Genomic DNA, 12,673 nt, shown 5'->3' on the forward strand with positions numbered 1-12,673 from the left:
TGGTCAGCTGACGCAAGAAAACATTTTAGAAAACACTATTTTAGAAGAAGCAGACATACAGCCACCTGGTCAGCTGACGTAACAGAAAACACTATTTTAGAAGCAGACATACAGCAGGTCAAAAAACTATTTTAGAAGCAGACATACAGCCACCTGGTCAGCTGACGCAACAGAAAACACTATTTTAGAAGCAGACATACAGCCACCTGGTCAGCTGACGCAACAGAAAACACTATTTTAGAAGCAGACATACAGCCACCTGGTCAGCTGACGCAACAGAAAACACTATTTTAGAAGCAGACATACAGCCACCTGGTCAGCTGACGCAGAAAACACTATTTTAGAAGCAGACATACAGCCACCTGGTCAGCTATTTTTAGAAGCAGACATACAGCCACCTGGTCAGCTGACGCAACAGAAAACACTATTTTAGAAGCAGACATACAGCCACCTGGTCAGCTGACGCAACAGAAAACACTATTTTAGAAGCAGACATGGTCACAGAAAACACACCTGGTCAGCTGACGCAACAGAAAACACTATTTTAGAAGCAGACATACAGCCACCTGGTCAGCTGACGCAACAGAAAACACTATTTTAGAAGCAGACATACAGCCACCTGTATCGATCTCATACATTAATATTGATCCTGTTCTCAAACATGATTGAAAATCATCTCTGAACATTGTTTGACCCCTTATTCCTTACTCTCTTATAACCTCTGAACTCCCTCCCTACCTACCTCTCTCTTTCTCCCTCCCTACCTCTCTCTCTTATTCCCTCCCTACCTACCTCTCTCTCTTATTCCCTCCCAAACTCTTTCTCCCTCCCTCTCTCTCTCTTCCTCCCTCTCTCTCTCTCTCTCTTCCCCTCCCTCTCTCTCTCTTTCTCCCTCCCTACCTCTCTTTCTCCCTCCCTCCCTCCCTCCCTCCCTCCCTCCCTCCCTCCTCTCTCTTTTTCTCCCTCCCTACCTCTCTTTCTCCCTCCCTACCTCTCTCTCTTATTCCCTCCCTACCTACCTCTCTCTCTTATTCCCTCCCAAACTCTTTCTCCCTCCCTCTCTCTCTCTTTCTCCCTCCCTCCCTCCCTCTCTCTCTCTTTCTCCCTCCCTCCCTCTCTCTCTCTCTCTTTCTCCCTCCCTCTCTCTCTCTTTCTCCCTCCCTACCTCTCTTTCTCCCTCCCTCCCTCCCTCCCTCCCTCTCTCTCTCTTTCTCCCTCCCTCCTCTCCCCTCCCTACCTCTCTTTCTCCCTCCCTACCTCTCTTTCTCCCTCCCTACCTTTCTCGCTCTCTCTCTCCCTCCTCCAGAACTTCCTGAGAACTGGACAGACATAACAGAGACTGTTGTAGATGGCATGACCTTTAACCTCCGTCACCTAGGCATGACCCTGGTGGATCAGCCCAAAGGAGAGGACCTATCAGCAGCTGCCGTCAAGAGGATTGTTGCCACGGTGAGCTGTGATGTCGTACAGGAAATAGGAGAGACTGGAAGTTCAAAGCACAGGAAGTTCCTAAGCACTTGGTTTTAGATTGCGATCACATTTTTGGAGTGGCTCTTCATTGCTTCTGCTCTCAAAAACAGCATTTTTTTTTTTTTTTTTTTAAATACTTCAAGATGATTGAATAATGTGGCCTTCTCTTTAGAAAACAACTGTCAATTATCTCACCCTTATTGGTATCACTATTTTGTTGTCTCATTTTATCTTAGATCTATTAGTGAGCAATTGCTCTGATGATGATAACCATGATATATTTTGTGATATTATTAGAAAATTGTCATACATGATCTTCATCTCTCATTATTGTTGTTATGATATCTCTTTATCGATCCAGATCAAACCATTAGGAATAATGTATTTGTAATGAATCTACGTTCTCTGTCATCATCAACTCTATCCCCTCCAGGCCAAAGCGGGAGGCCAGAAGCCTCAGAAGATGTCTCTAAAGGTTTCTCCTCAGGGTTTAATGCTGTACGACAGTCTAACCAACCAGCTACTAGACAACATCTCTATATACAGGTAGGGCTGTGCTGTGTATCCTACCACAATGGTTGCAAATTGTATTTGTGTTGTGTGACCTCTACCTTGACAAAAGTACAAACAGAATGACTCCATGTATACAAACACAGCTGACCTACTTCTTGTTTTTCTTTTGGAGGGAAACCCAAGGTGGGAAGGAGAAGGGGAGGTGGGAAGGAGAAGAGGAGGTGGGAAGGAGAAGAGGAGGGGAGAGGAGTGTGGGAAGGAGGTGGAAAGGAGAGGAGTGTGGGAAGGAGAAGGGGAGGTGGGAAGGAGAAGAGGAGGGGAGAGGAGTGTGGGAAGGAGGTGGAAAGGAGAGGAGTGTGGGAAGGTGGAATGTTTTTGAAAATACAGCTCCCTACAGGAGACCTGAAGGTCTGTTTTTGACAGAGCTGGAGTGTTCTGTACAGAGCTGGGTGTCCCCCCCACACACACACAGACACACACACACACTCTGCCGGAACCTTTGTTCCCACACGTTGACCTAACCTTTTATGGCGTCCTGGTTTGTCACAGAGGATACTTGCCACTTGACCCGTAACTGTAACCTCTGACTTTATAATGCCCTCTGACCTTTCACCTTTGCCCTTGTGTCCCGCAGGATATCCTACTGCACGGCAGACAAGCTGCACGACAAGGTGTTTGCCTACATTTCCCAGAACCCCCTCAACGGAACACTGGAGTGCCACGCCTACCTCTGCCCCAAGAGGAAAGTGGTGAGTGTGAACTGACACCACAACAACCCCTATAATCTGAAAGGTACAGGGTGGGGATCTGCTTAGTCTAGAGAACGTCTATCTGGAGTTTTTAACTATCCGGCTGTCTTTCAGAAAGGGTGGAGGTTAGACACAGAAATGCGTCCCAACTACAGGTGTGCAGGGTTTTTGTTCCAGCCCTGCTCTAGCACAGCCGACTGTACTAACCTGCCGCTCAGCAGGACTTTGAGCACCCGAATCGGGTGTATTGGAGCAGGGTTGGAACAAAAGCCTGCCTTAGATAGAACATGTTACCCGTTTGTTTCCAAGATAACCGTTCCCCCAATCCCTACATCTGACTGTTGCCTTCTCTTGTTCCGTCCCCCCCGGGGACAAACATTAGGTCTCGTTCCGTCTCCCCCCCGGGGACAAACATTAGGTCTCGTTCCGCCCCCCCAGGGACAAACATTAGGTCTCGTTCCGCCCCCCGGGACAAACATTAGGTCTCGTTCCCCAGTCTCCCCCCCGGGGACAAACATTAGGTCTCGTTCCGTCTCCCCGGGGACAAACATTAGGTCTCGTTCCGTCTCCCCCCGGGACAAACATTAGGTTTCACTCCTCGTCCCCCTTCAACTTCCTGTGTTGCTGTCAATCTCCTCGTCTTCCCTCCCAACTCACCCTGCCGTCTCTCGTATAACCCCCTCCCCTCTCTCTTCAGGAGAGAGATTGGATACTAATAACCTTTGGCAGTCTGCCAACACTGTAGCTCTCCCAACTGTGTGAATGCAGTGGTGTATTTATACCCTTTGCTACTGACTGAGAGAAAATATTTTGTTACAGGCCATCAAGGTTGACAAGGTCATTGAAGGTAAACGATGCCGGTGATATTTTACATCTCTAGGTCAATGTGTGGTTCGATTTAAGTAGTCTTTTTTTTAAACGTTCTCTCTTTGGCCCCAAGGTTAACTTTAATGACAGTGGCTTTGACTGTTCAAGGAATTATCCACTCAAACTACCTAGCGGTATTTTCTTCACTGGTCCACTGTCAATATAGTCTCAAAATGTTTCACATGTCTGTCTGAGCATTTGAAGGGATGGTTTTGGTGTTGTTCAGGAGTATAGTTTGGATTGCTCTGCTTTGTTTGAATTATTTTGGCCATGTTGATCTTTGTATTTGAGTCGTTTATGTGCTCTGTGTTCCCTCTGTGGTTTAGAGGCTAGGCTACCTGACGCCTCTTACCACTAGCCTACCTGCCGCCTCTAACCACTAGCCTACCTGCCGCCTCTAACCACTAGGCTACCTGCCTCCTCTAACCACCAGGCTACCTGCTCCCCTCTAACCACAAGGCTACCTGCTCCCCTCTAACCACTAGGCTACCTGCTCCCCTCTAACCACAAGGCTACCTGCTCCCCTCTAACCACCAGGCTACCTGGCTCCTCTAACCACTAGGCTACCTGCTCCCCTCTAACCACTAGGCTACCTGCCTCCTCTAACCACTAGGCTCACCACCAGGCTACCTGCTCCCCTCTAACCACTAGGCTACCTACTCCCTTCTAACCACTAGGCTACCTGATCCCCTCTAACCACTAGGCTACCTGACGCCTCTTACCACTAGCCTACCTGCCGCCTCTAACCACTAGGCTACCTGCCTCCTCTTACCACTAGGCTACCTGCCTCCTCTAACCACTAGGCTACCTGCCTCCTCTAACCACCAGGCTACCTGCTCCCCTCTAACCACAAGGCTACCTGCTCCCCTCTAACCACTAGGCTACCTGCTCCCCTCTAACCACCAGGCTACCTGCCTCCTCTAACCACTAGGCTACCTGCTCCCCTCTAACCACTAGGCTACCTGCCTCCTCTAACCACTAGGCTCACCACCAGGCTACCTGCTCCCCTCTAACCACTAGGCTACCTACTCCCTTCTAACCACTAGGCTACCTGCTCCCCTCTAACCACTAGGCTACCTGCTCCCCTCTAACCACTAGGCTACCTGCTCCCCTCTAACCACCAGGCTACCTGCCTCCTCTAACCACTAGGCTCACCACCAGGCTACCTGCCTCCTTTAACCACTAGGCTACCTACTCCCCTCTAACCACTAGGCTACCTGCTCCCCTCTAACCACCAGGCTACCTGCCTCCTCTAACCACTAGGCTCACCACCAGGCTACCTGCCTCCTCTAACCACTAGGCTACCTGCTCCCCTCTAACCACCAGGCTACCTGCTCCCCTCTAACCACCAGGCTACCTGCTCCCCTCTAACCACTAGGCTACCTGCCTCCTCTAACCACCAGGCTACCTGCTCCCCTCTAACCACCAGGCTACCTGCTCCGCTCTAACCACCAGGCTACCTGCTCCCCTCTAACCACCAGGCTACCTGCTCCCCCTCTAACCACTAGGCTAACTGCCTCCCTCTAACCACCAGGCTACCTGCTCCCCTCTAACCACCAGGCTACCTGCTCCCCTCTAACCATCAGGCTACCTGCTCCCCTCTAACCACTAGGCTACCTGCTCCCCTCTAACCACCAGGCTACCTGCTCCCCTCTAACCACCAGGCTACCTGCTCCCCTCTAACCACCAGGCTACCTGCTCCCCTCTAACCACCAGCCTACCTGCTCCCCTCTAACCACCAGGCTACCAGGCTACCTGCCTCCTCTAACCACTTGGCTACCTGCTCCCCTCTAACCACTAGGCTACCTGCTCCCCTCTAACCACCAGGCTACCTGCTCCCCTCTAACCATCAGGCTACCTGCTCCCCTCTAACCACTAGGCTACCTGCTCCCCTCTAACCACCAGGCTACCTGCTCCCCTCTAACCACCAGGCCACCTGCTCCCCTCTAACCACCAGGCTACCTGCTCCCCTCTAACCACCAGGCTACCTGCTCCCCTCTAACCACCAGCCTACCTGCTCCCATCTAACCACCAGGCTACCAGGCTACCTGCCTCCTCTAACCACTTGGCTACCTGCTCCCCTCTAACCACTAGGCTACCTGCTCCCCTCTAACCACCAGGCTACCTGCTCCCCTCTAACCACCAGGCTACCTGCCTTCTCTAACCACTAGGCTACCTACTCCCCTCTAACCACCAGGCTACCTGCTCCCCTCTAACCACTAGGCTACCTGCTCCCCTCTAACCACCAGGCTACCTACTCCCCTCTAACCACTAGGCTACTTGCTCCCCTCTAACCACCAGGCTACCTGCCTCCTCTAACCATTAGGCTACCTGCCTCCTCTAACCACTAGGCTACCTGCTCCCCTCTAACCACCAGGCTACCTGCTCCCCTCTAACCACCAGGCTACCTGCTCCCCTCTAACCACCAGGCTACCTTCCTCTTCTAACCACCAGGCTACCTGCTCCCCTCTAACCACTAGGCTACCTGCTCCCCTCTAACCACCAGGCTACCTGCCTCCTCTAACCACTAGGCTACCTGCTCCCCTCTAACCACCAGGCTACCTGCCTCCTCTAACCAATAGGCTACCTGCCTCCTCTAACCACTAGGCTACCTGCCTCCTCTAACCACTAGGCTACCTGCTCCCCTCTAACCACTAGGCTACCTGCCTCCTCTAACCACTAGGCTACCTGCCGCCCCTAACCACTAAGCTACCTGCCGCCTCTAACCACTAGGCTACCTGCCGCCTCTAACCACTAGGCTACCTGCCGCCTCTAACCACTAGGCTACCTGCCTCCTCTAACCACAAGGCTACCTGCCTCCTCTAACCACTAGGCTACCTGCTCCCCTCTAACCACCAGGCTACCTGCTCCTCTCTAACCACCAGGCTACCTGCCTTCTCTAACCACTAGGCTACCTGCTCCCCTCTAACCACCAGGCTACCTGCTCCCCTCTAACCACTAGGCTACCTGCTCCCCTCTAACCACCAGGCTACCTGCTCCCCTCTAACCACTAGGCTACTTGCTCCCCTCTAACCACCAGGCTACCTGCCTCCTCTAACCACTAGGCTACCTGCTCCCCTCTAACCACCAGGCTACCTGCTCCCCTCTAACCACCAGGCTACCTGCTCCCCTCTAACCACCAGGCTACCTTCCTCTTCTAACCACCAGGCTACCTGCTCCCCTCTAACCACTAGGCTACCTGCTCCCCTCTAACCACCAGGCTACCTGCCTCCTCTAACCACTAGGCTACCTGCTCCCCTCTAACCACTAGGCTACCTGCCTCCTCTAACCACTAGGCTACCTGCCGCCTCTAACCACTAAGCTACCTGCCGCCTCTAACCACTAGGCTACCTGCCGCCTCTAACCACTAGGTTACCTGCCGCCTCTAACCACTAGGCTACCTGCCTCCTCTAACCACAAGGCTACCTGCCTCCTCTAACCACTAGGCTACCTGCTCCCCTCTAACAACTAGGCTACCTGCCTCCTCTAACCACTAGGCTCACCACCAGGCTACCTGCTCCCCTCTAACCACTAGGCTACCTACTCCCTTCTAACCACTAGGCTACCTGCTCCCCTCTAACCACTAGGCTACCTGCTCCCCTCTAACCACTAGGCTACCTGCTCCCCTCTAACCACCAGGCTACCTGCCTCCTCTAACCACTAGGCTCACCACCAGGTTACCTGCCTCCTCTAACCACTAGGCTACCTACTCCCCTCTAACCACTAGGCCACCTGCTCCCCTCTAACCACCAGGCTACCTGCCTCCTCTAACCACTAGGCTCACCACCAGGCTACCTGCCTCCTCTAACCACTAGGCTACCTGCTCCCCTCTAACCACTAGGCTACCTGCCTCCTCTAACCACCAGATTACCTGCTCCCCTCTAACCACTAGGCTACCTGCCTCCTCTAACCACTAGGCTACCTGCCGCCTCTAACCACTAAGCTACCTGCCGCCTCTAACCACTAGTCTACCTGCCGCCTCTAACCACTAGGCTACCTGCTTTCTCTAACCACTAGGCTACCTGCCTCCTCTAACCACAAGGCTACCTGCCTCCTCTAACCACTAGGCTACCTGCTCCCCTCTAACAACTAGGCTACCTGCCTCCTCTAACCACTAGGCTCACCACCAGGCTACCTGCTCCCCTCTAACCACTAGGCTACCTACTCCCTTCTAACCACTAGGCTACCTGCTCCCCTCTAACCACTAGGCTACCTGCTCCCCTCTAACCACTAGGCTACCTGCTCCCCTCTAACCACTAGGCTACCTGCTCCCCTCTAACCACTAGGCTACCTGCTCCCCTCTAACCACCAGGCTACCTGCCTCCTCTAACCACTAGGCTCACCACCAGGCTACCTGCCTCCTCTAACCACTAGGCTACCTACTCCCCTCTAACCACTAGGCTACCTGCTCCCCTCTAACCACCAGGCTACCTGCCTCCTCTAACCACTAGGCTATCTGCTCCCCTCTAACCACTAGGCTACCTGCCTCCTCTAACCACCAGGCTACCTGCTCCCCTCTAACCACCAGGCTACCTGCTCCCCTCTAACCACCAGGCTACCTGCTCCCCTCTAACCACCAGGCTACCTGCTCCCCTCTAACCACCAGCATACCTGCTCCCCTCTAACCCCCAGGCTACCTGCTCCCCTCTAACCCCCAGGCTACCTGCCTCCTCTAACCACTAGGCTACCTGCTCCCCTCTAACCACTAGGCTACCTGCTCCCCTCTAACCACCAGGCTACCTGCTCCCCTCTAACCCCCAGGCTACCTGCTCCCCTCTAACCACTAGGCTACCTGCTCCCCTCTAACCACCAGGCTACCTGCTCCCCTCTAACCACTAGGCTACTTGCTCCCCTCTAACCACCAGGCTACCTGCCTCCTCTAACCATTAGGCTACCTGCCTCCTCTAACCACTAGGCTACCTGCTCCCCTCTAACCACCAGGCTACCTGCTCCCCTCTAACCACCAGGCTACCTGCCTCCTCTAACCAATAGGCTACCTGCCTCCTCTAACCACTAGGCTACCTGCCTCCTCTAACCACTAGGCTACCTGCTCCCCTCTAACCACTAGGCTACCTGCCTCCTCTAACCACTAGGCTACCTGCCGCCTCTAACCACTAAGCTACCTGCCGCCTCTAACCACTAGGCTACCTGCCGCCTCTAACCACTAGGCTACCTGCCGCCTCTAACCACTAGGCTACCTGCCTCCTCTAACCACAAGGCTACCTGCCTCCTCTAACCACTAGGCTACCTGCTCCCCTCTAACCACCAGGCTACCTGCTCCCCTCTAACCACCAGGCTACCTGCCTTCTCTAACCACTAGGCTACCTGCTCCCCTCTAACCACCAGGCTACCTGCCTCCTCTAACCATTAGGCTACCTCCCTCCTCTAACCACCAGGCTACCTGCTCCCCTCTAACCACCAGGCTACCTGCTCCCCTCTAACCACCAGGCTACCTTCCTCTTCTAACCACCAGGCTACCTGCTCCCCTCTAACCACTAGGCTACCTGCTCCCCTCTAACCACCAGGCTACCTGCCTCCTCTAACCACTAGGCTACCTGCTCCCCTCTAACCACCAGGCTACCTGCCTCCTCTAACCAATAGGCTACCTGCCTCCTCTAACCACTAGGCTACCTGCCTCCTCTAACCACTAGGCTACCTGCTCCCCTCTAACCACTAGGCTACCTGCCTCCTCTAGCCACTAGGCTACCTGCCGCCTCTAACCACTAAGCTACCTGCCACCTCTAACCACTAGGCTACCTGCCGCCTCTAACCACTAGGCTACCTGCTCCCCTCTAACCACCAGGCTACCTGCCTCCTCTAACCAATAGGCTACCTGCCTCCTCTAACCACTAGGCTACCTGCCTCCTCTAACCACTAGGCTACCTGCTCCCCTCTAACCACTAGGCTACCTGCCTCCTCTAGCCACTAGGCTACCTGCCGCCTCTAACCACTAAGCTACCTGCCGCCTCTAACCACTAGGCTACCTGCCTCCTCTAACCACTAGGCTACCTGCCTCCTCTAGCCACTAGGCTACCTGCCGCCTCTAACCACTAGGCTACCTGCCTCCTCTAACCACTAGGCTACCTGCTGCCTCTAACCACAAGGCTACCTGCCGCCTCTAACCACTAGGCTACCTGCCTCCTCTAACCACAATCAGGGCAGTACGTCCTTGGTCAGGGAGGTGACCAAGAACCCAATGGTCACTCTGACAGAGCTTTAGAGTTCCTCTGTGGAGAACTCTAAACCTTCCAGAAGGACAACCATCTCTGCAGAACTCCACCAATCAGGCCTTTATGGTTGAGTGGCCAGACGGAAGCCACTCCTCTGTAAAAGGCACATGACAGCCCGCTTGGAGTTTGCCAGAAGGCACCTAAAGGACCCAGATCATGAGAAACAAGATTCTCTAGTCTGATGAAACCAAGATTGAACTATTTGGCCTGAATGCCAAGCGTCACGTCTAGAGGAAACCTGGCATCATTCCTACGGTGAAGCATGGTGGTGGCAGCACAATGCTGTGGGGAGGTTTTTCAGGGACGGGGAGACTAGTCAGGATCGAGGCAAAGATGGGGGGAGGTTTACATTTATTAACATTTTTAAAAGATGAACGGAGTACAGAGATCCATAATGAAAACCTGCTCCAGAGCGCTCATGACCTCAGACTGGGGTGAAGGTTCACCTTCCAACAGGACAACAACCCTAAGCACACAGCCAAGACAATGTGTTTGTGGGTTCGGACAAGTCTCTGAATGTTCTTGTGGCCCAGCCAGAACCCAGACTTGAATTAGAACGAGCATCTCTGTAGAGACCTGAAAAATAGCTGTGCAGCAACGCTCCCCATCCAACCTGACAGAGCTTGAGAGGATCTACGGAGAAGAATGGGAGAAACTCCCCAAATACACGTGTGCCAAGATTGTAGCGTCGTACCCAAGAAGACTTGAGGATGTAATTGCTACCAAAGGTGCTTCAACAAAGTACTGAGTAAAGGGTCTGAATACTTATGTTAAATGTCATATTATTATTTAGAAAATGTTCTAAAAACCTGTTTTTGCTTTGTCATTATGGAGTATTGTGTGTAGAATCCATTTTAGAATAGGGCTAACAAAATGTCGTATCATTGGGTCTTATAGCATTATAACAACTTTGTGAATGGTATTTTTTCCTCCCCTAAGGCCCAGGCAGTGACTCTGACTGTAGCTCAGGCCTTTAGAGTGGCCTTTGAGTTGTGGCAGGTTGCTAAGGAAGGTAGGTGCTATTCCATCCCACATTACACACAACCCTGGAGACACACACGCACACTTACATTTACACAAGGTCACATTTTTTTTTGTATTTCTGGGTGTGTAGACGGTGGTATTATTATTTTTATATATATATTTTTTTTTTATGTGTCTTGTAGAGGAAGAGGAGAAGATGAAGTCCAGCTCGGCTGGAGAAGCAACCAACAGTTCCCAGTCAGAAAGATCAAACAGCCTACCCAGTCTCAAAGGAGGAAGTGAGGCGACACGCGGACACACACACAGCGAAAGAGTCAGGCTGCATTTACACAGATCTTTCCTCCCCATTTTGGTATTTTGACCAATCGGATCAGCTCTTAAAATAAAAAAAATAAAAAGATCTGATATGAAAAAGTTTGATGAAATTGGTCAAAAGACTAATTTAGTGGAAGAAATATCAGAATTGGGCTGCCAGCCACAGAGACACACTGTCTTTATCTGATGCAGACACACAATGCCTTGTTTATAGTATAATGTTATCAGAATAAATGTCTTTATGATATCATCTCCCTTCCTCCTCTGTCTTCTCTTTGGATTGTGTTTGTTCCTTTGTGTTTTCTTACTGTGGCCTTGATTGGATCCTCAGGCATTTAGGCCTGGGTTTCTGTAAGCAGTTGGCATCAAACTGGAAATACTCAACACATTACTGACTTGATTGATTGGCTGATTGAAAATCTCCATAGATGTTGCCACTGGTAACCTACTGGACCTGGAGGAACTGACTCATGTTGCCGTGGTTCTGGAAACCAATGGCAACGAGGAGTTCCAGGTGGACAACCACACTGCTCCCGAGGACAATGATAACAACAACATTGTCTGGGTACGTCTCAAATTATCCATCAACCGTTTAACTACACTTAGAATGAAATGGGAGGAAATATTTTAGCTACAAAAACAAATCTTTCTTTATCTTTCTTTCTTTCCTCTTTTGCACTCTCGCGCTCTCTCTCTCTCCTCCTTTCTCTCTTTCTTGCAGGAAATTGAGGAAGACTTGGATGAGGCTTTTTCTAGGTAAGACACTCGTCCTAAATGTATCTGTTGTCGATAAGCCCCCACTAGTCTGGATCTTCTTGTTGCTGCTTGACAACAGAAATCAGCTCATTTGATTTGCTCAGATCAGATTTCTCTGAACTTGATCGCAGCTTTTGGAGAATGTGGCTCTGTAGCTCCATCTAGGGAATGAGCCACAGACGTACAGGTTAGAATAGAGAAATGGTCAGTGATGTAGAGAGAACAGGGTTGGAAATACCTCATAAATTCCAATTCTTGAATTTGAATTGAGTAGTAAACAGGATACATAATTGAAATTACAATTTGAATTAAAGGAAATGTAATTCAATTCAATTCAAATGCCTCTTCTATTCTATCTTGGGTGTAGTAGTGTAGTGTATACAAATATAAATGAAAAATATTGTTAAATTCAAATATTCTTAAGTTATTTAATTAATCATTTACATGTTGTTCAATAAAGAAGCGTAACAAATGAAATGGTTGGTGGAAACTATTCTAAGCACTAATGTTAAAATAATATATGAACATTGTTTCCAGAGAAAAGCGATATATTCTTTGGTATCTGGAAGTGTGACCGGTTAGATTCAATGAAACTCATGTTCTATGACCGAGTGAAAGTTCTGTAAAGTGCACTGAATTCAATTCTACTTCATGTCACTCAAATTCTACATCCTGTGGGATGTGGCCGATTTGGAATTTAAACTAATGAGTTGAATAGGAGTCGATTCCAAAATTCTGAATCGAATCCAACCTTGAGAGTCAAAAACAGACAGAAAATGGAGTGTATGA

At 50.8% G+C, this 12,673-nt stretch overlaps 1 protein-coding gene across 2 annotated transcripts in view; it reads left to right on the top strand.

Annotated features, from left to right (window-relative positions):
- The window catches only part of ldlrap1a (low density lipoprotein receptor adaptor protein 1a), a 46,953-nt gene that overhangs the window by 27,016 nt on the left and 7,264 nt on the right, over positions 1 to 12,673 (top strand). For both annotated transcript variants that reach the window (XM_065018045.1, XM_065018044.1), the window contains exons 2-8: positions 1,307 to 1,449; positions 1,904 to 2,016; positions 2,618 to 2,732; positions 10,769 to 10,841; positions 10,996 to 11,091; positions 11,557 to 11,693; positions 11,850 to 11,884. In XM_065018045.1, the coding sequence (XP_064874117.1) occupies positions 1,307 to 1,449; positions 1,904 to 2,016; positions 2,618 to 2,732; positions 10,769 to 10,841; positions 10,996 to 11,091; positions 11,557 to 11,693; positions 11,850 to 11,884 (712 nt within the window). The remainder of the gene's footprint in view (positions 1 to 1,306; positions 1,450 to 1,903; positions 2,017 to 2,617; positions 2,733 to 10,768; positions 10,842 to 10,995; positions 11,092 to 11,556; positions 11,694 to 11,849; positions 11,885 to 12,673) is intronic.

This window comes from Oncorhynchus nerka, linkage group LG4 (genome assembly GCF_034236695.1).
Source record: "Oncorhynchus nerka isolate Pitt River linkage group LG4, Oner_Uvic_2.0, whole genome shotgun sequence".
Taxonomy (NCBI): domain Eukaryota; kingdom Metazoa; phylum Chordata; class Actinopteri; order Salmoniformes; family Salmonidae; genus Oncorhynchus; species Oncorhynchus nerka.